The 26,629-nt window shown below is 43.2% G+C and overlaps 3 protein-coding genes across 3 annotated transcripts; all 3 read right to left on the bottom strand.

Moving 5' to 3' along the window:
* Window positions 1-1,445: 1,445 nt before the first annotated feature.
* Window positions 1,446-2,195, bottom strand: LAESUDRAFT_715792 (uncharacterized protein; the record flags this gene model as incomplete). The annotated part of the gene is made up of 4 exons (XM_040907192.1): window positions 1,446-1,539; window positions 1,624-1,913; window positions 1,975-2,094; window positions 2,124-2,195. 4 exons carry the CDS (start codon window positions 2,193-2,195, stop codon window positions 1,446-1,448), a joined length of 576 nt encoding a protein of 191 aa, XP_040761808.1.
* Window positions 2,196-6,175: 3,980 nt separating this feature from the next.
* LAESUDRAFT_761420 (uncharacterized protein) lies at window positions 6,176-7,254 on the bottom strand (the record flags this gene model as incomplete). The annotated part of the gene is made up of 4 exons (XM_040912914.1): window positions 6,176-6,415; window positions 6,479-6,766; window positions 6,811-6,840; window positions 6,910-7,254. 4 exons carry the CDS (start codon window positions 7,252-7,254, stop codon window positions 6,176-6,178), a joined length of 903 nt encoding a protein of 300 aa, XP_040761807.1.
* Window positions 7,255-7,425: 171 nt separating this feature from the next.
* Window positions 7,426-8,517, bottom strand: LAESUDRAFT_761419 (uncharacterized protein; the record flags this gene model as incomplete). The annotated part of the gene is made up of 2 exons (XM_040912913.1): window positions 7,426-8,084; window positions 8,160-8,517. 2 exons carry the CDS (start codon window positions 8,515-8,517, stop codon window positions 7,426-7,428), a joined length of 1,017 nt encoding a protein of 338 aa, XP_040761806.1.
* Window positions 8,518-26,629: the final 18,112 nt, after the last annotated feature.

Here is a 26,629-nt window from a genome sequence, read left to right as displayed (position 1 = left end):
CAATCAGACAATGTCCATTAGCTAGCGGTTCTGGGGTATCAGGGTACCAAGGGTCCCTCCACTCATGTATATAAGCCAGAGCTCTGAGACGCATAAGTCCCCCAGACTTATTCTCATCTCTGCTACGTCTATCCATATAGTGTCACCAGTACCCACTTGAAAGGTACTGCTTCACCTTGATCATCTTTGTGTCCATCCCTACATCGACAACAGTCAGTAAGTGTTTGATCATAAGGTCATAGGCTTAGTCGGCACTCTGCGTCCTAAGTTTGTGATACTCTTGTGGCCACAATGTCAACAAGCTCTAAATATTTTATATAAACTTGCCTGCTTCCCTAAGTGCATCACCCACAAGAAAGAATGGCATCACAATGAGCAGTGTGAGTGCTTGGAGCATCAGATGCACCATCTTCTAGTCTAGCTGCTTAAACAGGTGCTCATGATCATAAAACAACTTGGCTAGAACCTGCATATTGTGGTGCCTGTCTCTGGCTTCTCACACTGCTTTGCAGGTGCACATTTCCTCCTTTACTTATTGCAGTGATGCTGTACATTGTTTTTCTTGCATATTTTGAAGATGTATCTGTGTCAGGGTAGAGACAGAGGTAAGATCCTGTGCATTGACACCTGCAAGCTTTGCTGTGCTAAATTCACCATAAATGCAAAGATAGCATAGTATAGCTGCTAGCAATAAGGATGGCACAATCTTAACTTTGTAATGAGATTCTGGCTTGGGCTTGGATGTCTCATGTATCTGCACCATTCTCATATCTGGTATCTGATATCTGCTATGCATCATGGTCCTTATCAGCTAGTGCCATGAATTAAAGAAGCATGAACTGATAGTGCATAGATCACAAAGCTGCATACAGCATGGTGCAGACAGACCTTAGCTGAACTGTGGTGGAGTGAACTTTGGAGAAAAGTTGAATGGCAGGGGCACACATAGTGTATATGATGCAGTGTATGTTCTTTAACTCACCACCTTCACCATCTGCCATGCTTGCATTAAATATTGACAGATTATACAGATGATATGTATGATAGCATGGAGTTGGCCGAGGCACACTTATGCCATAGATTGTGGTGGATGTCCTTTCATGTTGCACATTATGTATACTATATTCTATACCACCATCATTATGAGCTTATTTATCTGAATGCATATGAATTGTCAAAGCAGAGATAATATTATCCAAGTAGTCTACTAGTACAGAATGATTGCATAGATATACACATTCAACTGATTCACCACAATATACATAGATGCAATAACTGAATTCAAAGCTTGTGATATCAAAGAGACTGATGTATGCAAGATAAACAATCAAAATCATTCAACATTTCTTAAAGAACTTCAGGACAAATGAGTGCCATCACTCTAATGAAAATCAGCCATCTGAGCAAAGCTCTCATTACATTTGGCAATTGATGCTCACCTCTCATCAACCATTCACAGTGATAACTTTGCACTGCTTGTTGATGGCCTTGTGATCCCTGTTGAAGGCCTCAAGCTTCTTGTTAAAGGCCTTGCACTGCCTGTTGACAGCATTGCACTTTCTGTCAAAGGCCTTGAGCTGCTTGTCAAAGGCCTTGCATCACTTATTGCTGACCTTGCACTACCTGCTGAAGGCCTTGCATTGCCTGTCAGAGGTTTCAAGCAGCTTGTCAAATATTTTGAGCAGCTTGTCAGCATCCTCATGCTGCTTTTTTATGACCTTAAGATCCTTATTGAAGGCCTCAAGCTGCTCATTGATGTTCTCATGCTGCCTATTCATGGCCTCACACTGCTTGTAGAAGGTATTGTAATTTCTGTCAAAGACCTTGCACTTCCTGTCAAAGGCCTTGAGCTGCTTGCTGATCATCTTGTGCTCCCTGCTAATGACCTTATGCTCCCTGCCGATGGCCTTGCACTTCCATCAAAGGTCTCAAGTGGCTTGTTAAGAATCTCAAGCTGCTTGTCACCATCCTCACACTGCTTTTCCATGATCTCAACTCCTTGTTGATGGCCTCGAGCTGCTTAACAATGTTCTTGTGCTGCCTTTTCATGACCTCACACTTCCCATCAATGACCTTATGCTGCTTGTCATAGATCTGTAGCACTGCATTATTATAGGCCTCACATTGCTCATCATAGGCCTCATGTTGCTCATCATAAGCCTCATATTGCTTGTCAATGGCTTTGTACTGCTCATTATAAACTTTTCATGCTATGTTATCATAGGCCTGTCATGCTTCATCATATGCATATCCCCTCTTCTACTCATTAGAGTGATGCCCTGCATTGACCCTTTTATATGTCTTAAAGTGATATGTACCTGCTCTATGATGCAGATGGGGGTGATGCCCTGTGCACTGATATTGATGAGCTTGATTGTGCTAAAATCGTGCCTATCTAAGCTTCTGGCTAAACTAATAGGAAGTGGGAGGCCGATGCATAACAATAGTCCTTGTTCCTTTGTTCTCAAATGGGTGCCCCTATTGTATCCTGGAATTGACAGGTCCGACCGTATCATCCATGGGTCTGGACCATAACATGTGATGTGGACTATCACCTGATCCCTACGTGTCACGTTTGTGGCTGAGTGGCATGGGATATTGGTGTAGCATGTGATCTGTGGCATGAGAAAAGTCACGTGTGGACTTTGTGGTGAAAATCTGTGACACTACCCCCCTCTCAAGGCTCATTGTTCGGAGGAGCCAAAACCTTTGTTCCCTCTTCGTGTTGCTCATAACGGCTGATAGCTTCTGGAGGGAAGCCCTTCTGCATAATACTCGAATATTATCTGGGCTATCCTGTCTCCTGGCTTGACCGAAAATATGAAATCTGTTGTGTTGACTAGTATGACCTTAAGTTCTCCAGTGTAATCTGGATCAACGACTCCTGCACTGATGTCAATTCCTTGAGAAGCCAGTTCACTTCATGGAGCTATTTGTGTGTAGGTGTGTTTTGGAGGGTCAATGGCGACTCCAGTTCCTATTACAGCTCATGAACGTAGAGGAATTTCATGCATTTCTGCAGCAAAAATATCCCATTTAGCTGCCTCACTTGAGAATTTCTTTGGTGATTTGGTGAGGTCAGTCATTTTGCAATATAGGAAGAACTCGTCTGGGTGATCAGACATGTTAATTCTGTGTGTGGATTTCAGTGCAAGTTCATATGAGGAAAGTTCGAAGTGTTTTCCACCGAATGTGACAACCCTGATTGGCGCTTTGGGTGCGTCTGGGTGTTGCTGGTGGAATTCTTGAAGAAGTTCGTTGGCATTGGTGAGATTTGTTTGGGGTTCCCATGTATTGTCGGAATGGTCGTAGCCTTTCCATTTGATGAGGTATTGGACCCTTCCCCTCACCACCTTAGAATCTAGAATTTCTTCAACTTTGAATTCTGATTCTCCTTCAATTTCTATAGCTGGGGGCTTTGGGGGTTCGCGGTTTGTGACCATGTCTTGATGGTACATGATCAACTTGCTAGCATGGAAGACCGGATGGACCTTCATTTGCTTAGGCAGCTCTAGTCTGAACGTGACTGGGTCTAGCTTCTGAAGTATCTTGTAAGGTCCGAAGTTTTGTGTGCCTAGCTTCACGGATTTGACTTTTACCCTGAGATCTTTCCCTTTGAGTAGTACTAGGTTTCTGACTTTGAATGGGACTTCTCCCTTTTTCTCGTCGAAGTATCATTTCATCCGTGAAGCTGAAACTTCCAATGCTGCCTTTGCCTGTTCTTATGCCTCGGCTCGGTGAGTGAATAGGTGCTCCAATGAAGGATGACATATTGATTCATGTACGTCAGGTGCCATTTTTTATTTGTCAGCTGTATTTGACAAAGAATGGAGAAAGCGCGGTGGACTCATGGGTCTGGTTATTGTATGAAAATTCTGCTGTTGACAGATAGTAGACCCAATCATTTTGTCTGTGGTTGAAGTACATGCGAAGGTACTGTTCCAACACCTGGTTAACCCTTTCCATCTGACTGTCTGTTTGGGGGTGATATGCTGTAGACATTGTAGACCTTATACTGAGCTTCTGGCAGAACTCCTGGAATAGTTTACTCACAAATTGAGTACCTCTGTCTGAGATAATTTGTCGAGGTAATCTGTGGAGTTTGAAGACTTCATTATAGAATACGTTAGCGACTTGCGACGAGGTAACTGTGTCATCTGTTGCATAGAAGTGCGCTCGTTTCGTGAGTCTGTCTACGATGACAAGTATTGCCAACTTCTTTTTTCTCCTAAAGTCCATGGCTGGAGGAAGTTGAGTGATAAGATTGACTGTGATGATCTCCCATGGTCCTCCTGGTACATCATTGGGTTGTAATAGTCCATATGGTTTTTTCCTTGAGTACTTGTTGTGTTGACAACTGTCGCAACCTTGTACATATTTCTTAACCATTACAAACATTCCTGGCCACCAATAGTTCTGAGTAATGAGCTCCAACATCTTGAACCTGCCTGGGTGTCTGGCTGGTAATGTGTCGTGATGGAGCTTTATTAGGTTGAGGCATAGCTGTTGATCCTTGGGGACATAAACCTTTCCACGATAGAGCAGTAGTCCATGCTCAAAGTTCCATTCTGCGAGGTTTTTCTCAAATTCACGCTGTCCTGTAGTCAAAAGTGCACGATAATCCTCCTTGGTCATTGTGTTATCTGTGAGTGCCTTCTTGATCCTTTCCAGTAGTTGAGCATCATCAACTTCAGAAGCGTGAGTGGGTCGAATCGCATTGATAGCGAAAAATTTGGATTTTAACAGCATTTGGTTCGAATTGTCACTGTCTACCCCCCTCTCATGGTCTGGCCTCCTGGACAGAGGATCAGCACATAGCATAGTCTTTCCAGGTCAGTGACTAAGTACAAAGTTAAATCGCATGAGGAATAATGCCCAGCGTGCTTGGTGCCAGGATAACTTTTGTGTCTGGTGGGAGTATGTAAGGTTGAGATGATCTGACCAAATCTCAATTCATTCTGGATGTCCTTCTAGATAGTGCTGGTATTCTTCTAGTGCCTGAATGATTGCAAGCATCTCTTTGTCATAAATCTCATAGTTTTGCTCATGTTCGTTGAGTGATTTGAAGTAGTATGTGACTGGATGCCATAGCTTGTCTTCTTCCAGTTGTTCGAGTACTGTCCCAGTTGCGTAGTCTGAGGAATTTGTCTCTAGATGGTATGGTGCAGCGTCGTTGGGGAGTTGTAAGATTGGGGCTGATGTAAATGCCATTTTGAGTGCACTGAAGGCTTGGTCTTGCTCTTCCTTCCATTGCCAGGGCATGTTCTTACAGGTGAGAAGCGTTAAAGGTTGTGCAAGTTTCACAAAGTCCTTTATGAATTGCCTGTAGAAATTCACGAATCCTAAAAAGGCCTGTACTTGTTTGACCTTAGTAGGTGCTGGCCAGCCAAGGACACCTTCGACTTTAGCAGGGTCCATCTGTATCGAGTTCTTGCTGATGATCATGCCACAATACTCGATTGAGGACTGTTCAAAGAAGCATTTCTCCAGTTTGGCATACAAGTCGTTGTCTCGGAGGTGCTGTAAAACTGCTTTTACTAGTCATTGGTGTTCTTTGAGATCATCCGTAAAGATGAGGATGTTGTCTAGGTAGACTACCACCTTTTCAGTGCGAATCAAGTCCTTGAGGACTGTATTCATCATTGTTTGGAAGGTGCTAGGAGCATTGCAGAAACTGAAGTACATTACGGTGGGTTCGAAGAGGCCACGATGCATAATGAAAGCAGCTTTTTCTTTGTCTCCTTCCCTAATCCTTATGTTATTGAACCCCCATCTCAGATCAAGCTTTGTAAATATGCTAGCTTGTGAGAGTCTGTCGATGAGATCCGAAATGCGTGGGATTGGGAACTTGTTCTTCTTTGTTACTGCGTTGAGGTTCCTGTAGTCTTGTACTAACCTCAGTAAGCCATCTTTCTTTTTGATGAAGAAGACGGGTGCTGCTGTTGGACTCCTTGATCTCTTGATGTATCCCTTGGCCAACTCTTGGTGTATCCATGTGTCAAGCGAATTTCTTTCCTGTAGGTTCATAGGATATAACTTTGCCGGGCATGGTAACAATGCCTCTGGAACAAGTTCGATTGGATGATCATAGGGGCTTTCTTGTGAGCATTCGTTCTGACTGCTTCTTGAAGAACACATCGCCATACTCGTGAAAGTGTTTGGGGACATAGGCTGATCAGTAGTCTTTGTCCTGTTCTCCATTTTGCGGCACTCTATCCTGATTTCTCTTGGTGTCAAGACCCATGATAAGTGATGCTACGGCCTGCACATCAGGGTCTTCTGATAATGACACCCATCTAATGAAGCTGTCCATGTCATTCCAGTTGTCATCTAACTCCTGAGAACCGATGAACTCCATTAGGTCTTCGATGTGGGGGATGTTTGTGTTTTTCAGGTCCTCCTCCTGGACTGCTACCTGTGAGGATGTGCATCATTGTGGGCATCAGGTGAACTCAATGGTAAGTTTTCCCCAATTCACTTCGAGATTGTGCTTCTTGAGGAAACTCATGCCTAGTATAACATCTTTGTGACCTATATCCGTGACAAGAAGGCTCTGTCTGCTTGTATGGTTTCCGATAGTTATACTTAGAAGAACCCTTTTCTTAATGATTTCACCCTTGTTGTGTGACGTGTCTGCATTATAAACCCTGATCTCTTTCTCGAGAGAGATCGTAGCAGGATTCAATCGATCAACCAGCTGTGGATTGATGTAACAAGAATATGCTCCTGAGTCGAGGAGCGCCTCAGTCTGGACTTCCCTTACTTCCTGTTTGAGGTGAACAGGTAAATCGATCACATGTTTTGACGAACCAGTTGATGCAATATATAGAAAATCTGAAACTGGTACATGCGAGAGTGAGTAGGTACTGTTACAATGTCTATGGGAACTCTGGCCAGACCTCAGAGAACCTGCCAAAGAAAATCCTCATCACTTTCCACCTCCGTGATTCTAGCTGCTTCGACAGCTGGTTCTGGTTCCACCTCTTTATCCTTTTCCTTCACGTCATAGCTGGTGAGGAAGGCATGGACTGCTTCTTCTCTTGCCTTGCCATTGTCGGAACCGCTTGATGCTGGTGGTGCCAATATCACCCTTGTTGCTTGTCCCCATCTGATCATTTCTAGTTTGCCTTTGTACTTGGGGTTGGGGCACTTCTGCTTGAATACAAAGGGATGCTTCCCACAATGTACACAGAGCTTTTTTTCCAGCCAGCTTTCTTGTTCCTTGGTGAGTTGGGACACATGGTCCACGTCCATTGCATTAGGATCCTTTCGGGCTCTTGGTGCTAGTGATGGTGTTGTTGCCATTCCATGCTGTCCTGCCTTATCGGCCCTGAACTTGGATTCGAGTTAGAGACAGAGGTCGAGGTACTCTGGCCATGTGATCGGATCTGCGATCCCTAGGCTGTCTTGAGTTACCATTGCCTGTCATATGTCCTTGCTCCGATGTTCAGCGATATAACTGATGAGTGCAGTGTGCCCTAAGTTGGTCTTAGTGGCCCACTGGTGGAATTGTTCTGTGAAGGAGACCATCGTGGGGTAGGTCTTTGTGCAAATCTCCTTCAGGTGTTGTTGCGCATCCTTGTCCAGGTCGAGGGTCCTGTAGTTTACCTTGAGGATGTCAATGAAGTCTTCCCAAGTGCCGAGTGCCTGCCATGCTGCTGCCTTGGTTGCATATTCTGACATGTAAGTGAATGCACCTCCTTCTAAGTGCAGCAGCGCTGTGGTGATCTTGCGCTCATCATCATTGATTTCATTCCACCACATCCATATGCTGAGTTGTTGGAGCCAGTCCTCCAGACTTCCTTTGCCTGAGTAGTGTGGAGGTTCAGCTATCTTGATGTGAGGGTGGTGTGATTGAACCATGCCGGAGGTGTAACCTTGCGTCATTGCAACGTTGCTTGCTTTGAGTGAAGCTAACTCATGACGCAGCTTGGTATTCTCACTGCCTAGTTCCATCATCTTCTTTTCCATGTCTAACATGGCTCCCTGGGTGCTTGTGATCTCATCATTGAGGACGATCATGTGTGCGTCCTGAGCTTTGATCTTTTTTGAGAGTTTCTCATTCTCGGACTTGAGTACCGCCTCTTTCAGTCATCGCTCAGTCTGAGCTGATGCAATTGAGGCCTCAAAAATTCTTTTGTGCTCATACATCTTGTCACCGAGTACATTGAACATCTTCTTGAGCTCGTTGTCTACCAGTGATTTTATGACAATGATCACCCATTCACGAATATTGTTGGGAACTTCGCCAGATGCAAACTGTCTGATAGCATCTTCAAGATGCTCGTATTGGTGTCCATCGTATGACCATGCAGGGGGTATGTAGGTGGGGAGTAGTGATGGAGTTGGGGATGGTGGTCCTCCGAGTTGTGACACGGAGTCTTGTGATGTCAGCTCTGGTGATGCTTGTCTTGAGGCACGAGGTGTGCTTCCGTCATGTGCCTCGATGTTTGGGCGCATTATGTCCTGCATTCGCTGTGCAAATGTGGACATTTGGGCATGACCAGATTCTGACATTGTGTGTATAAAAATCTCTAGTTAAAAATAAAGCCTAGGTACTGCTTGTCCTTGACTTTCCCAATCTCCCTGATGATCTCGTCCAACCTCTGTTGCTTTCCTATCTCCCTAAAGTTGATCTTGCCTATCTCCAGGCAGCACGTGTTGATGACCTGTTTCTCGACGAAGGTGTATTCACGAGTTCCCATGTAAAGGTCTGCGCAGACTTTGTCTGACTTCGATGCAAGGAGTTGTACCTTCTTTCATCTATTCTAATCAATCCTCTCCCAGAATGCTCCTAATATCAGTTGCAGTCTGAAGCGGATGGCTGAGACCTGCTTCTTGAGCATTTCGATGTGGATGGTGGGCCTGATTCTGGATGGAAGAGGGCAAATGGGTCGTGCATGTGTGTTGACTTTAACAAAGTTGGGAAGGGGTCACACTGGCTGTGGAGCGACAATGATGGGGGGAACAGCGTTGGAGGTGATGATCTCTGGGGGGTGGTTTCAGCTTGCGACCACCTGTGGTGAGACGTCCAGCTCTGGGCTTGTATTGTTCGAGTGGGGGGGTGTGACTGCGAGGTCGGTGAATGATGCCTTGGACCCTGATGTGCGTGGTGTCTACTACCCTTGCCGCTGCTCTCTGATGATCTGTGGATGAAGCTCTGAGGGATGCTAGAGTGAGAAGCCTTCCTTGCTCCTTGTTCATCTCGTGGCATTTGTAGCTGGCATAGGGATCTTCTGCCTTGGTGGCCTTGCGCTTTGCTGCCTTGGGCTGCTCAGTGTTTTGCTGAGGCTCACGCCTGATAGAAGTTGGGTTGGAATGTGTGTCAAAAAAGTCATATGCTATGGCTGAAACTGCTTGCGCTGAAAATATGCGGCCACTTGTGTTAAACACTAAGCAGGGGTGCAGAAAATGTTAGATTGTTTCTAATGTCACAGCACTGCTGGACAAGAGATCAAAGAGACTAAAAAGAAACGGTCACATGGAACATGCTGCCCTGATGCCCCTGATCCCAAATGATCCCCCTGATCCCTTAAGTGGCTTGAGAGCCTAACACTTACTTGTTGGTGAAGCAAGCATATGAAAGGGTGAAAGATATATGCAGAAGCTTGGAAAGCTCAGTGGGTGCTACAGTAGTAGACGAGGAGAAACAATCTGAAGTTTCATCCTCTACATGCTGATCTTATATACATGTACAGCGGGCTATCTTACCTAAGCTACCTATCTACAGGTATAAGCTAATGGCCATACATGAAACAATGCAATGTTCAGAAGTAAAACAATAGGTGGAAAGATTGATGGCTGTCGCAGCAATGTGTGCGAACATTGTGCCTATCTTGGTTTCCCTTTGTTCTCCGGTGAGAACATCTAAGCTTCTGGCTAAACTAATAGGAAGTGGGAGGCTGATGCATAACAATAGTCCTTGTTCCCTTTGTTCTCAAATGGGTGCCCCTATTGTATCCTGGAATAGACAGGTCCGACCGTATCTTCCACGGATCTGGACCATAACATGTGATGTGAACTATCACCTGATCCCTACGTATTGCATCTGTGGCTGAGTGGCATGGGATATTGGTGTAGCACATGATCTGTGGCATGAGAAAAGTCACGTGCAGACTTTGTGGCGAAAATCTGTGACAGCTTTGCAGATATTTTTCTACTGACACATGGTATCAGCTTTTGGTTTAAAGCTGTGGGCTATGAACCTATTGATGTGCCACTATAGGTCTGCACATCCATTGATGCACCTCACCAGGTCTTTGAGGTTCAATACATATATTACTCTGTCACTGTCTATTACTCCATTGATGAGATGTCTTGAATCCAATTGAGAGCAAAGGTAGAAGGTGATGGAAAGCATAAAGTCTGTTTGCGTGAGGCAGGCAAACCAGATTATGATGATGGCATCTTCAGCCTCAGCAGTCCTTTTCATCTGATCACTGTCAGCATAGACTTTGAGAAACATGTCTGAGTCTTCCAGAAAGCCAGTCTTCATACAATCTAAAGCACTTGCACATATAGCTATCATCTCATATTTGTGTTTTCTGTGAATGAGTGCAGCTAGCATTCAGAATTCTCATCGAGCATCAAGGCCTAAAACACTTTCAGCAAAGTGTCAGTGATCACTTCTAAGCCACTGAGATAGCTATGATATCTCATGTTCTCACCTGCTTCCATCATATAGGGCTTTCAACAAGCATTGAACATCATGCAAACAGTTAGACAGATGCATGACAGGGCAGCCATCAATCATCTCTGCACCTTCAGGCTAAGGTACTTCAAACATAATGTACACCAGCATAAATGTGCATCTAAGGTTAGAGGCCTCATAAACTGTAACAATAAAATCTGTATATGCAATAAATTGACAGAGGCAAAGCTTTTAATTACATGCTACTCTAAGTCTCACAAATGAAAGGTGAGCTACATAATGTGACATCAACCTATACAGAGGCACTTCTGCAGCATGATGAAGGTTTCATTACCTGACATGGAGAAAACAAGAAAGGCAATGACAAGCATTGTCAAGGGATGTGCAAGTAGGGATGCATAACAGGGCTGTCAAAAGAAGGTGCATGCATGGGTGAGAAGAGAAGCATGACTAATAAGGGCTTAGATAGAACATCATGTGTCATTATTGCTAAAAGGTTTAAGGAAGGGTAGAGGTGCACAACGTAGCCCAATAACCCAGTAGGCCTTGTGATTTCTTTCTGTGATCAGTCTGCCAACCAGGTTCATGTAAATATTATGGCTGTGAGGTGTGAGTGATAAATGATGGTTACTGATGGTATGAGGGCAACCTGATGATGATGATTAGTGTTATACTCATTTTTCTTATGCTTTAACAGGCTATCATGTTTAAGGTGTACAAGTGCATGCAGCATATGATTGAAATGCTGCAGAATTATAGAGGAGAAAGCATAATTCAGTGAGTAGATATGATGTTTAATTGTGTGATGTCTAAATTATCTCTGGTACTGCATTATGGCAATTCAGAGGGCAGCTTGCTCTTCGCATGCACCTGATTGATTATATATCAGGCATGGAACATATCAGAGATAAGATAAAGTCATGTAATATGAAACAGATGGCTGACTGCATTAGTCTTTTACTCATTCATTCATTGAGCAAAAGGGGGCTTCATCCTAATAAAGTAGTTTATGTGATGTTATAAAATGTATGACAAATATTTTATCATGTGAGTCAGATCTCAAAGTACAGATTAACTTTATTTTCTTAACCACCCTGTGATGACTGGCACAAAACATCAGCCATCATTAGTTATGATGGCTCAAAGAGGTAAACCTCAAAATAAAATGTCAAGTGTGCCAGGTTGATGTCACATTATGTAGCTCACCTTTCATTTGTGAGACTTAGAGTAGCATGTAATTAAAAGCTTTGCCTCTGTCAATTTATTGCATATACAGATTTTATTGTTACAGTTTATGAGGCCTCTAACCTTAGATGCACATTTATGCTGGTGTACATTATGTTTGAAGTACCTTAGCCTGAAGGTGCAGAGATGATTGATGGCTGCCCTGTCATGCATCTGTCTAACTGTTTGCATGATGTTCAATGCTTGTTGAAAGCCCTATATGATGGAAGCAGGTGAGAACATGAGATATCATAGCTATCTCAGTGGCTTAGAAGTGATCACTGACACTTTGCTGGAAGTGTTTTAGGCCTTGATGCTCGATGAGAATTCTGAATGCTAGCTGCACTCATTCACAGAAAACACAAATATGAGATGATAGCTATATGTGCAAGTGCTTTAGATTGTATGAAGACTGGCTTTCTGGAAGACTCAGACATGTTTCTCAAAGTCTATGCTGACAGTGATCAGATGAAAAGGACTGCTGAGGCTGAAGATGCCATCATCATAATCTGGTTTGCCTGCCTCACGCAAACAGACTTTATGCTTTCCATCACCTTCTACCTTTGCTCTCAATTGGATTCAAGACATCTCATCAATGGAGTAATAGACAGTGACAGAGTAATATATGTATTGGACCTCAAAGACCTGGTGAGGTGCATCAATGGATGTGCAGACCTATAGTGGCACATCAATAAGTTCAGAGCCCACAGCTTTAAATCAAAAGCTGATACCATGTGTCAGTAAAAAATATCTGCAGAGCAAAATTGTGGAGCATCTGTGACAAGCTTATTAGTGAAAGCACTAGCTCCTGTAATGTGTTACTACCACCATGGGATGAGGCTGTCAGTGACACATCCTCCTTCATATGTGAGTACTGTGCTGCCACCATACAAGAAAGGTATCTGAACTTTCCCTGCCACTAACATCATGATTGATAGGAGTAATTGTTCTCAGAGAAGTTCTGATATAAATCTAAATTACTACTCATTCAATAGACATTAATGTTGGCTTTTAGAGCCTGGGAGGCACCATGGCATGGTGGCAGACCTCAGAGACACTGGACAGGGTACAGAGGCTGCAAAAATGGTAGTTGAATAAGTGCCTGATATGTGAGCTGTGCCACCTGCCTCGAAGTGTCATGATATAAAAGGGGTAGCTAGGTGAGAGTGTTCCTCACTCATTTGTACCTAAATCCCCAGTGGTGTTCAATAGTAATTGGATGTGGCACTGGTCTTGGCTCCTGTTGTTCAACACAAATGAGTCATTGTCACTCTGAAACTCTCAGTTATACTCTGGGCTGACCTTCTTTGACATTGATTTTCTTTGACATGACATCATGGTGCTGTGCACCAAGCTGTTCGAGGTGAAAGCATAAGGAATGGATGGTTGAAAGGGTAGGAAGTAGGTGGGGGTGGAGGAGATGCTGGTGTGAGGCATCTGAATTAGGTTGTGTAGCATCTATTGAAGAGTGAGAAGGGAAGAGGGGGTTATCCTAGCCCAGGCATGGATGTGAGTGCAGGGCATGGTGAGGAGGGGGGGGTTGGAGACCCCAGGCTGTGCATGTTGAGAAGGTGATGTGAATGCAAGATCACATGTAAAGTTCCAGAGCTGGGATAGGGTGAGACATCAGAACAAGAGGAGCACCTGTATCCAGGGTGCTATAGAAATGCAACAGATCACAGAAGTGCCAGATAGCACAGAAAGAGCTGTGAAAAAGGCAGCTGGAAAGGTGGTTGGCTCAAGAGGGTGTGTTGGCTTTTGAGGCCTAGGAGGCATCATGATCATGAAATTGTGACAGACCTCACCACACTGAACTCCACCTCAAAGTAAGTTCTCCCTTTTTGATCGACTTGTTTCATTGCTGATGAAGATGTCTCAGACAAATGTCAGCTTCATACATCAGAATCTGCTGAGTATCAAACATGACTTCACACCAAGGTATTGTCATGCCCATATGGTAACATCTGCTTTGCTCCTGACCCATCTTCAGAAAAACAGTGATGCTTCTATATCAGATGACTCTGCAGAGAAATTGGTCATATGTGTTTTGCTTGTCATCATTATACGCCTCATTATATGTATCATTGCTGTCACAGCCCATGTTGTCCTCATGTGACAAGACTTGACCAGTCAGTTACATCTTTTATACCCTGAGAAATTCTCACTTCCTTCATCCCTGTACAAACTGATTTTTAATGTAGTTGTATAAACATACATTTACATGCTATGACATAGCATTTCTGATACATTGTAGTTAAGTTCCTCCATGAGCTAGTGGTGACTCAAAGTCCCCTCCAGAGCTGGTAACCACAAAGGCAAATCCAGATCACTATTAAGCATGGAATATCATAATTGTTAAATAGTGAGATTTCACTGAACAGCACTCTTTTCTTTCATAAGTCATTGTCTTAATAAGGCATTCTTCATGAGCATACATTGCTGGTGTTCCTTCACTAGAGTGTAAATTATTGAATATTCACTGACCAGAGGTGGCATGAGCTTCTGAAAAGTGAAGCAGAGACACCAATCATAGGAGATTAGTCTTACACAGCATGATTGTAATGTCTTTTAAGTTGAAGCTAGAATATAGAGCTGTTTGACAATGACTACTAAATTTGAGCAGGGAAGCTCTAACAGCCTTTGCAAATATAAGCATATAAGTTTGTGCTAATGCTCACTTGTCACTCACAGCATCAATTAGAAAAGGCCATCATAGTGGAGTTGAAGAGTGATGATGAGCCTCCAGTGAAGAAGCAGAAGGATGAGGGTTGTATCAAAGGGTTGGCTAGTGACAACAGCTATGTTTCTTCTGATAGTGAGGATGAGTTCATTGAGGTCAAGGAAATAATTGAGTTAGAGTGATAGTTGTTCTGCTCTATATCAAATTAATGCAATTGAGTGAAACCATGCAGAACAGACACACCTAAGGATGCTCCATTGTCACGCAGTGCACAATTCAACTCAGACAATGTTTGCAATTTAATGCTGCATCTATCAATGGGAGATATTCTCTTCACAGTGAGCCATATAGACTATAATGTCTTAGGTATATGTGTAACCAATGTCCAGGGTCACTTGCATCATCAAAACTATGATCAGTGGCCCAAGCAAAGATGTTTTGTATAATGACATATGAAAGTATAATGCACACATACACAACCACTGTTAATAAGATTGCTCACTTCAACTTGTGTAGTAAATATCTCTTCAACAAATTGGTCAAATAAATTGAATATGGGCTCATTTGAAAGCCTATTATCATGGCTTCTTAAAGCACCTTATTCATATTTTACCATATTCTGATCCGAAGATATTGACTAATCCTTGAGGGTCACTCTTATCAATAGTTTTGTGGCACATATCCAGGTTCTACAAAACTTATACTTTCAATACTTGGTGTAGCCTCCCTTTGCCTTCACCACTGCATCCACCCTCCTTGGCATACTTTCAATCAGATTCTGACATGCTTCCTTTTCAATAGCCTCCCATTCCTTCTCCACCCTTTCTCACAACTCAGTAATTCTCTTTGGTGGCTCCTGATACTCTGCAAGTTTCCTTTTGAGGTGACTCCACAGATGCTCTATGGGATTGAGATCTGGGAATTGAGAGGGCCATATCATAGTGCTGAAACCATGGTCTTCAAACCAATCCTTGGCCTTCTTGCTGGTGTGCTTAAGGTCATTGTCTTGCTGGAACACCACATCCACAGTTTTGCCCTAATCCTCCAGGCTATTCTGCAGCTCATCCTCCAGAATGCTGACATAAAGGTCTGCATCCATCCTTTCATCAATCTTGCAGGCATACCCCACACCATCCCAGCCCATACAGCCCCACATCATCAAGGATCCACCTCCAAACATCTGGGTCCCTTCCATCAACCTATCACTGAGGCTCTCTCCTGGCTTTTTTCACACCCACACCTTTCATCTGATCCCATCCTGTTAATTTTTATCTCATCTGACCATACCACCCTTCTTCAGTCCTCCACAGTTCAATATTGGTGAGCTAAAGCAAAGTCCATCCTCTCCTTTCGATGTCTTGCAAAGAGTAAAGATCTTTTTCACTTTACTACAGCCTTCATTCCTGCCTTCTTCAACCCTCTTCACACTACCTCTGCATTGACAACCCTACCAGTAACATTTTCAAGAGCTCTGGCCACAGCAGAAGATGTGGTAGCCTTGCCAGTCCCAATAAGTCAAGTAGCATAGTAAAGATTGGCAGTAGTAAGAATGAAAGGACATCCTCCTTTGACCTTAGAAAGGTTGAAACAGTGTGTGAGGCATAGTTTACTGATTGTAGAATAGTGTAGACCACTCAAAGCTTCAATTTCTCAAAGAGATGTGCCATTCTGAAGCAAAGCGATGACATGGTTGATGTCACAGATTTTTGCCACAAAGTCCACACTTGACTATTACCACATCACAGATCACATGCTTCATCAATATCCCATGCCACTCAGCCACAAACGTGACACGTAGGGATCAGGTGATAGTCTACATCACATGTTATGGTCCAGACCCGTGGATGATACGGTCGAACCTGTCTATTCCACAATACAATAGAGGCACCCATTCAGGAACAAAGGAAACAAGGACTATTGTTAAGCATCAGCCTTTCACTTCCTATTAGTTTAGACAGAAGCCCAGATAGGCATAATGTTCACACCAGAGAACAAAGGGAAACTAAGATAGGCACGATGTTCACACACATTGCTGCGACAGCCATCGATCTTTTCACTTATTGTTCTACTTTCGGACATTCCATTGTTTCATGTACAGCCATTAGCTTATACCCGTAAATAGGTAGCTTAGGTAAGATAGCCCACTGTACATGTATATAAGATCAGCATGAAGAGGACAAAAACTCAGATTGTTTCTCCTCGTCTATCACCCAGTCGACCACTGAGCTTTCCAAGCCCCATTATATATCTATCATTTTTCCATACGCTTGCTACCCAGCTACTGAGTGTTAGGCTTTTCAGCCACATTTGAGATCAGGGGGATTAGGGTGGCACGTTCCACATGACTGTTCCTTTTTTAGTCTTTTGATCTCTTGTCCAGCATCACTGTGACATTGGAAACAATCTGACATTTTCTGCACCCCTGCTTAGTGTTTAACACAAGCAGCTGCATATTTTTAGCACAAGCAGTTTCAGCCATAGTGCATGGCTTTTTTGACACACATTCCAACCTGACTTCTACCAGGCGTGAGCCTCAGCAAGACACTGAGCAGCCCAAAGCAGCAAAGTGCAAGGCCACCCCTAGGATCAATCTTTACACCCATTACAAGTGCCAGGAGACCAACAAGGAGAGAGAGAGACTGCTCACTCTAGCATCACTAGGCGCATCCTCCACAGATCATCAGAGAGCAGCGACAAGAGTAGTAGACACTATGCACATCAGGGTCCAAGGCATCATTCGCTGACCTTGCAGTCACCCCCCCCGCTTGAATGATACAAGCCCAGAGCTGAACGTCTCATCACAGGCAGTCACAAGCTGAGACCACCACCAGAGATCATCACCTCCAACGCCATTCCTCCTACTATCATAGCCCCACAGCCGATATGACCAATCCCCAACTTTGAGAAAATCAGCACACATCCCATTTGCCCCCTCCCATCCAGAGTCAGACCCACAGTCCATATCAAGACACTCAAGAAGCAGGTATCCACAACCCGCTTCAGACTACAGCTGATACTAGGAGGATTCTGGGAAATAATCAACCAGGATAGCAGAAAGAAGGTACAACTCCTTGCATCAGAGTTAGACAAGGTCTGTGCAGACCTCTACATGGGAACTCACGAATACACATTCGTCGAGAAACAGGTCATCAATACGTGCTGCCTGGAGATAGGCAGGATCAACTTCAGGGAGATAGGAAAGCAGCAGAGGTTGAACGAGATCGTTAGGGAGATTGGCAAAGTCAAGGACAAGCAGTACCTAGGCTTCATTTTTAACTAGACCTTCTTTATATCTATCCATGCAATGTCAGAATCTGGTCGTGCCCAAATGTCTATGTTCGCACAGAGAATGCAGGACATCATGTGACCAAACATCGAAGCGCATGACGGAAGCACACCTCATGCCTCAAGACAAGCATCGTTGGAGCTGACACCACAAGACTCCATGTCACAACTCAGAGAACCACCATCCCTGACTCCATCACTCCTCCCTGCCTACATACCCCCCACATGATCATATGATGGAAATCAGTATGAGCATCTTGAAGATGCCATCCAACAGTCTGCACCCAGCAAAGTCCCTGACAATATTCGTGAATGGGTAATCATCGTCATGAAGTCATTAGTTGACAATGAGCTCAAGAAAATGTACAATGTACCCAGCAACAAGATGTATGAGCACAAAAGAATTTTTGAAGCCTCAATTGCATCAGCTCAAACAGAGCGATGACTCAAGGAGGCAGTACTCAAGTCCGAGAATGAGAAACTCTCAGACAAGATCAGGGCTCAGGATGCACACATGGTCATTCTAAATCATGAAATCACAAGTACACAGGAAGCTATGCTAGACATGGGGAAGAAGATGATGGAACTAGGCAGTGAGAAAACCAAGCTGCATCACGAGTTAGCTTCACTCAAAGCAAGCAGCGTCGCAATGATGCAAGATCACACCACTGATATGGTCCAACTGCACAAACCACATGTCAAGATAGCTGAACCTCCTCACTACTCAGGCAAAGGAAGTCTGGAGGACTGGCTCCAACAACTCGGCATCTGGATGCAGTGGAATGAAATCAATGATGATGAATGCAAGATCATCACGGCGCTGCTACACTTAGAAGGAGGTGCATTCACTTACATGTCAGAATATGCAACCAAGGCAGCAGCACAACAGGTACTCAGTACTTGGGAGGACTTCATCGACATTCTCAAAGTAAACTACAGGACCCTTGACCTGGACAAGGATGTGCAACAGCACTTGAAGGAGATCTGCGCAAAGACCTACCCCACCATGGTTTTCTTCGCAGAAAAGTTCTGCCAATGGGCCACTAAGACCAACTTAGGGCACACTGCACTCATCGGATACATCACTGAACATCGAGACAAGGATGTACGCCAAGCAATGGTGACACGAGACAGCCTAGGTATCGCTGACCCGACCACATGGCCAGAGTATCTTGACCTATGCCTCCAACTCGAGTCCAAGTTCAGAGCCGACAAGGCAGAACAGCACGGAACAACAATGACATCATCATTGCAGGCACCAAGAGCCTGAAATAATCCTAATGCAATGGACGTGGACCATGTGTCTCAACTCACCAAGGAACAAGAAGGCTGGCTGAAAAGAAAGCTCTGTCTATGCTGCAGAAAACATCCCTTCATATTCAAGCAACATTGCCCGGACCCCAAGTACAAAGGCAAACTCAAAATGCTGAGATGGGGATAAGCGACCAGGACAGTAATCACACCAGCAGCATCAACCAGTTCCGATGACAGCAAGGTGAGAGAAGAAGCAGTCTGAGCCTTCCTCGCCAGCTATGATGCGAAGAATAAGGAGGTGGAACCAGAACCAGCTGTCAAAGCAGCTAGGATCACAGAGATAGAAAGTGATGAGGATTTTCTTCAGCAGGTTCTCTGAGGTCTGGCCAGAGTTCCCATAGACATTGTAATAGTACCTACTTGCTCTCGCATATACCAGTTTCAAGTTTTCTATATATTGCATCAACTGGTTCATCAAAACATGCAATCGATTTACCTGTTCACCTCAAACAGGGAGTAAGGGAAGTCCAGACTGAGGCACTCCTTGATTCAGGAGCATATTCTTGCTACATCAACCCACGGCTGGTTGATCGATTGAATCTTGCTATGATGTCACTTGAGAAGGAGATCAGGGTTTATAATGCAGATGCATTGCACAACAAGGGTGGAACTATTAAGAAAAGGGTTCTTCTAAGTATAACCATCGGAAACCATACAAGCAGACAGAGCCTTCTTGTCACCGATATAGGCCACAAGGATGTTATACTAGGCCTGAGTTTCCTCAAGGAGCACAATCCCGAAGTAGATTGGGGAAAACTTAACATTGAGTTCACCCGATGCCTGCAATGATGCACACCCTCACAGGTAGCAGTCCAGGAGGAGGACCTGGAAGACACAAATATCCCCCACATCGAAGAACTCATGGAGTTCATCGGTTCCCAGGAGTTAGGTGACACTTGGAATGACATGGACAGCTTCATTAAATGGGTGTCATTATCAGAAGATCGTGATGTGCAGGCCATAGCATCACTTATCATGGGTCTTGACACCAAGAGGAATCAGAATAGAGCATCGCAAAATGGAGAACAGGACAAAGACTACTGGTCAGCCTATGTCCCCAAACACTTTCACGAGTATGGCGATGTGTTCTTCAAGAAGCAGTCAGAACGAATGCCCACAAGAAAGCCTTACGATCATCCAATCGAACTTGTTCCAGAGGCATTGTTACCATGCCCGGCAAAGTTATATCCTATGAACCTACAGGAAAGAAATTCGCTCGACACATGGATACACCAAGAGTTGGCCAAGGGATACATCAAGAGATCAAGGAGTCCAACAGCAGCACCCGTCTTCTTCATCAAAAAGAAAGATGGCTTACTGAGGTTAGTACAAGACTACAGGAACCTCAATGCAGTAACAAAGAAGAACAAGTTCCCAATCCCATGCATTTCGGATCTCATCGACAGACTCTCACAAGCTAGCATATTTACAAAGCTTGATCTGAGATGGGGGTTCAATAACATAAGGATTAGGGAGGGAGATGAAGAAAAGGCTGCTTTCATTATGCATCGTGGCCTCTTCGAACCCACCGTAATGTACTTCAGTTTCTGCAATGCTCCTAGCACCTTCCAAACAATGATGAATACAGTCCTCAAGGACTTGATTCGCACTGAAAAGGTGGTAGTCTACCTAGACGACATCCTCATCTTTACGGATGATCTCAAAGAACACCAATGACTAGTAAAAGCAGTTTTACAGCACCTCCGAGACAACGACTTGTATGCCAAACTGGAGAAATGCTTCTTTGAACAGTCCTCAATTGAGTATTGTGGCATGATCATCAGCAAGAACTCGATACAGATGGACCCTGCTAAAGTCGAAGGTGTCCTTGGCTGGCCAGCACCTACTAAGGTCAAACAAGTACAGGCCTTTTTAGGATTCGTGAATTTCTACAGGCAATTCATAAAGGACTTTGTGAAACTTGCACAACCTTTAACGCTTCTCACCTGTAAGGACATGCCCTGGCAATGGAAGGAAGAGCAAGACCAAGCCTTCAGTGCACTCAAAATGGCATTTACATCAGCCCCAATCTTACAACTCCCCAACGACACTGCACCATACCATCTAGAGACAAATTCCTCAGACTACGCAACTGGGACAGTACTCGAACAACTGGAAGAAGACAAGCTATGGCATCCAGTCACATACTACTTCAAATCACTCAACGAACATGAGCAAAACTATGAGATTTATGACAAAGAGATGCTTGCAATCATTCAGGCACTAGAAGAATACCAGCACTATCTAGAAGGACATCCAGAATGAATTGAGATTTGGTCAGATCATCTCAACCTTACATACTCCCACCAGACACAAAAGTTATCCCGGCACCAAGCACGCTGGGCATTATTCCTCATGCGATTTAACTTTGTACTTAGTCACTGACCTGGAAAGACTATGCTATGTGCTGATCCTCTGTCCAGGAGGCCAGACCATGAGAGGGGGATAGACAGCGACAATTCGAACCAAATGCTGTTAAAATCCAAATTTTTCACTATCAATGCAATTCGACCCGCTCACGCATCTGAAGTTGATGATGCTCAAACTACTGGAAAGGATCAAGAAGGCACTCACAGATGACATGATGATCAAGGATTATTGTGCGCTTTTGACTATAGGACAGCGTGAATGTGAAAAAAACCTCGCAGAATGGAACTTTGAGCATGGACTGCTGCTCCATCATAGAAAGGTTTATGTCCCCAAGGATCAACAGCTATGCCTTGACCTAATAAAGCTCCATCACGACACATCACCAGCCAGACACCCAGGCAGGTTCAAGACATTGGAGCTCATCACTCAGAACTATTGGTGGCCAGGAATGTCTGTAATGGTTAAAAAATACGTACAAGGTTGCGACAGTTGTCAATGCAATAAGTACTCAAGAGAAAAACCATACAGACTACTACAGCCCAATGATGTACCAGGAGGACCATGGGAGATTGTCACAGTTAATCTTATCACTCAACTTCCTCCAGCCATGGACTTTAGGGGAGAAAAGAAGATGGCAATACTTGTTGTCATGGACAGACTCACAAAATGAGTGCACTTTTATGCAATGGATGACACAGTCACCTCGTCCCAAGTCGCTAATGTATTTTATAATGAAGTCTTCAAACTCCACAGATTACTACACCACATTATCTCAGACAGAGGTACTCAGTTCATGAGTAAACTATTCCAGGAGTTCTGCCAGAAGCTCGGTATAAAGTCTACAATGTCCACAGCATATCACCCCCAAACAGACAGTCAAACAGAAAGGGTTAATCAGGTATTGGAACAGTACCTCTGCATGTACTGTAACCACAGACAAAATGATTGGATCTACTATCTGCCAACGGCAGAATTCTCATACAATAACCAGACCCATGAGTCCACCGCACTGTCTCTATTCTTTATCGAATATGACCAACATCCAAAAATGGCACCAGATGTACATGAATTAATATGTCATCCTTCATTGGAGCACCTATTCACTCACCGAGCCGAGGCATAAGAACAGGCAAAGGCAGCATTGGAAGTTTTGGCTTCACGGATGAAATGGTACTTCGATGAGAAAAAGGGAGAAGTCCCATTCAAAGTCAGAAACCTAGTATTACTCAAAGAAAAAGATCTCAGAGTGAAAGTCAAATCCGCGAAGCTAGGCATACAAAACTTTGGACCTTACAAAGTACTTCAAAAGCTAGACCCAGTCACATTCAGACTAGAGCTACCCAAGCAAATGAAGGTCCACCCAGTCTTCCATGCTAACAAGTTGATCATGTATCATCAAGACATGGTCGCAAACCGTGAACCCCTAAAGCCCCCAGCCATAGAAATTGAAGGAGAACCAGAATTTGAAGTTCAAGAAATTCTAGACGCTAAGGTCGTGAAGGGAAGGGTTCAATACCTCGTCAAATGGAAAGGTTATAACCATTCCGACGATACATGGGAACCCCAAACAAATCTCACCAACGTCAATAAGCTTTTTCAAGAATTCCACCAGCAACACCCAGATGCACCCAAAGCACTGATCAGGGTTGTCACATTTGGTGGAAAACGCTTCAAATTGTCCTCATATGAAGTTGTCTCGAAATCCATGCACAGAATCAGCATGTCTGACCACCCGAACGAGTTCTTCCTATATCATAGGAGTCACCATCGACCCTCTGAAACACACCTACACACAAATAGCTCCATGAAGTGGACTGGCTTCTTGAGGAATTGATGTGGGCACAGGAGTCATTGAGCCAGACTACATGAGAGAACTCAAGGTCATACTGATTAATACAACAGATTTCGTATTCTCGGTCAAACCAGGAGACAGGATAGCCCAGATAATCTTCAAATATTATGCCGAAGGGCTTCCATCTAGAAGTTACCAACCGTTATGTGCAACAAGAAGAGGCAATAAAGGTTTTGGCTCCTCGGAACAATGAGCCTTGAGAAGGGGGTAGTGTCACAGATTTTCACCACAAAGTCTGCACATGACTATTACCACACCACAGACCACATGCTTCATCAATATCCCATGCCACTCAGCCACAAACACGATGTGTAGGGATCAGGTGATAATCTACATCACATGTTATGGTCCAGACCCGTGGATGATACGGTCGGACCTGTCTATTCCAGGATACAATAGAGGCACCCATTTGAAAACAAAGGGAACAAGAACTATTGTTAAGCATTGGCCTTCCACTTCCTATTAGTTTAGCCAGAAGCCCAGATAGGCATGATGTTCACACCAGAGAACAAAGGGAAACTAAGATAGACGCGATGTTCGCACACATTGCTGCGGCAGCCATCGATCTTTTCACTTATTATTCTACTTCCAGACATTCCATTGTTTCATGTACAGCCATTAGCTTATACCCGTAAATAGGTAGCTTAGGTAAGATAGCCCACTGTACATGTATATAAGATCAGCATAAAGAGGACAAAAACTCAGATTGTTTCTCCTCGTCTATCACCCAGTCAACCACTAAGCTTTTCAAGCCCCATTATATATCTATCATTTTTCCATATGCTTGCTACCCAGCTAGTGAGTGTTAGGCTCTTCAGCCACATTTGGGATCAGGGGGATTAGAGCGGCACATTCCACGTGACCGTTCCTTTTTTAGTCTTTTGATCTCTTGTCCAGCGTCGCTGTGACAGTTGACAGTTTCAGTAGCAACAGCTTTGACATGATATTGGTTGAGCGTGAAGAGTTGTGTATGACTGTTGATACATTGCTCATGTTGAAACATAATCATTCAATCAATATTTTACCCTGTCAACACATCAAAAATCACAATTTTCTGAGCACTTGTGTATATGCCACAAAACTGTTAATAAGAGTGGCTCTCAAAGATTAGTCAATATTTTCAGATCAGAATATGGTAAAAATATGAACAAGACTATTTTGGAAAGCCATGATAATAGGCTTTGAAATGACCCCTACTTAACTCATTTGACAGATTGGTTGAAGAGATATTTACTACACAAGTTGAAGTGAGCAATTTTATCAACAGTTTTGTGGGTCACTGTAGTGTGTGATAGATAAATACATTGTCGAGTGTGATGAAGATAATCTAAAATAATCCTTGCAATAGAGTATTACAGAAATACTTCTAACTAAGATCAGCTAAGACAATTTAAAGATAATGTAAATGAAAGAGAAAAAGTGCCACATATATGTTGACATTAATATATGGTTGATCAGTAAAATACACAACATTAGTGTGAAAAAGATCATCTACAATAACTGACAAAGGCATTGGTATGTAGTCTAGAGCCACTAAACATAGTCACGATTCAGCACTCAGGTGTCACTCTGACTTTAAAATATATGACAGAGCAGTTTGAGGTCCAGCATGCAGTGCAATGCTAAACCTTTATGTCAGATATGATGAAAGACTCATAGCAGAGATGTCACATAATTATCTCATAACTTTTCAAATTCCTGTAAAGCATTGTGACTTGTTATTCCACCAATAGGTGAATCAACTTAGTCCCTATCTTTCATGATGATGTAATTTACATTTTACAAGCAGAAATATCTGCCTATCTAGTTTCATATGTTGATGATATACCACTGAATGGTTCAGCAACCAACTAGACACATCAAGCTAGACAGAACATTTGAAATGATCGCAGACAATAGTGATATTCAGCACTTTATCTGGGAACATTTTTAAAACCTCAACAGGGTGGTATAGCATATGAAGTATGTAGACAGAACCTTTTCAGGCACAAAGCTAACACTCTATATGAAAACATTATGATAGTAGAACATAGATGCATGCCAGAAGGAAGATTGCCAGATAAGTCTCAAGTTTGAACAGTTAGAAACTGAAAACTGTACAAAGATGTGTCAGAGATTTGAGCATTCTTGAGCACACAATCACTTTTGTGAGAATTTTCATCAAGACCTTTGCAAAATGAGCACATTCATTGATTCAGCTTATGTAGAAAGGAGTTCTGTTTGAATTTGATAAATCACAGCTCAAAGCCATAGAGAATTTGAAGCAGGCCTTACTTGAGCTCCCCACTTTGCATGCAATTGACTACAACTCACCTGCACTGCATATTCTAGCAGTGGATACCTTTCTGAATACAGTTGAATATCAATTGTGTCAAGCCATGAATGACAGATTGAAGACGCAATTCTTCAATCAGTTTGACTCAACTACACTCAATAATTATGAAAAACATTTCTCTCAGCCAAAGCTAGAGCTTTATGAATTGTACTGAGTATGATGCTAGTATCAAATTTAAATTATAGTAAAGCTGCTGTACCAGAATATCAAGGCTGAACTTGTGCTAGCACTAAGTGTCTGAGCTCAGTACTAATTTTTAAACGATGGCACAATTGCTGTACTAATGTTACAGAACTAGTACTATGGTAGTACTAAGTTTTTAATGATAGTATCAATTTTTAAATTATGATACAATTGCTGCACTTAGGTGTCAAGACTAGCACTATGCTAGTACTAACATTATAACACTAGTATCAATTTTAAAATTATAGTAAAATTGCTCTACTAAGGTGTCAAGGCTTATATATGCTAGTACTAATATTTGAATGCTAGAATTAATTTTGGTATTGTAGTGAGCCAGCTGTATTAAGGTGTTAAGGCTGAATCTATACTAGCACAATTGCTATACTAAGGTCATAAGGCTAGTGCTATGGTAGTAATAACATTTTAGTGGTAGTGTCAATTGTAAAATTGTAGTAAGATCACTTTACTAAGGTGTTAAGGCTAGTACTTATGCTAATACTAATAGTTTAATGCTAGTATCAATTTTTACATTGTAGTTTGACTGCTGTACCAGAGTGTCAAGGCTAAATCTGTGCTAGCACTAAGTGTCTAAGCTAGTATCAATTTTCAATTTCAGACACAATTGCTGTACTAATGTTACAGAGCTAGTACTATGCTAGTGCTAATATTTGAATGCTAGAAACAATTTTATATTGTAGTGAGCCAGCTGTACTGAGGTGTCAAGGCTGAACCTAT

Source organism: Laetiporus sulphureus, assembly GCF_001632365.1.
Source record: "Laetiporus sulphureus 93-53 unplaced genomic scaffold LAESUscaffold_35, whole genome shotgun sequence".
NCBI classification, from domain to species: Eukaryota; Fungi; Basidiomycota; class Agaricomycetes; order Polyporales; family Laetiporaceae; genus Laetiporus; species Laetiporus sulphureus.
This window is presented reverse-complemented; position numbering and strand designations above follow the sequence as displayed.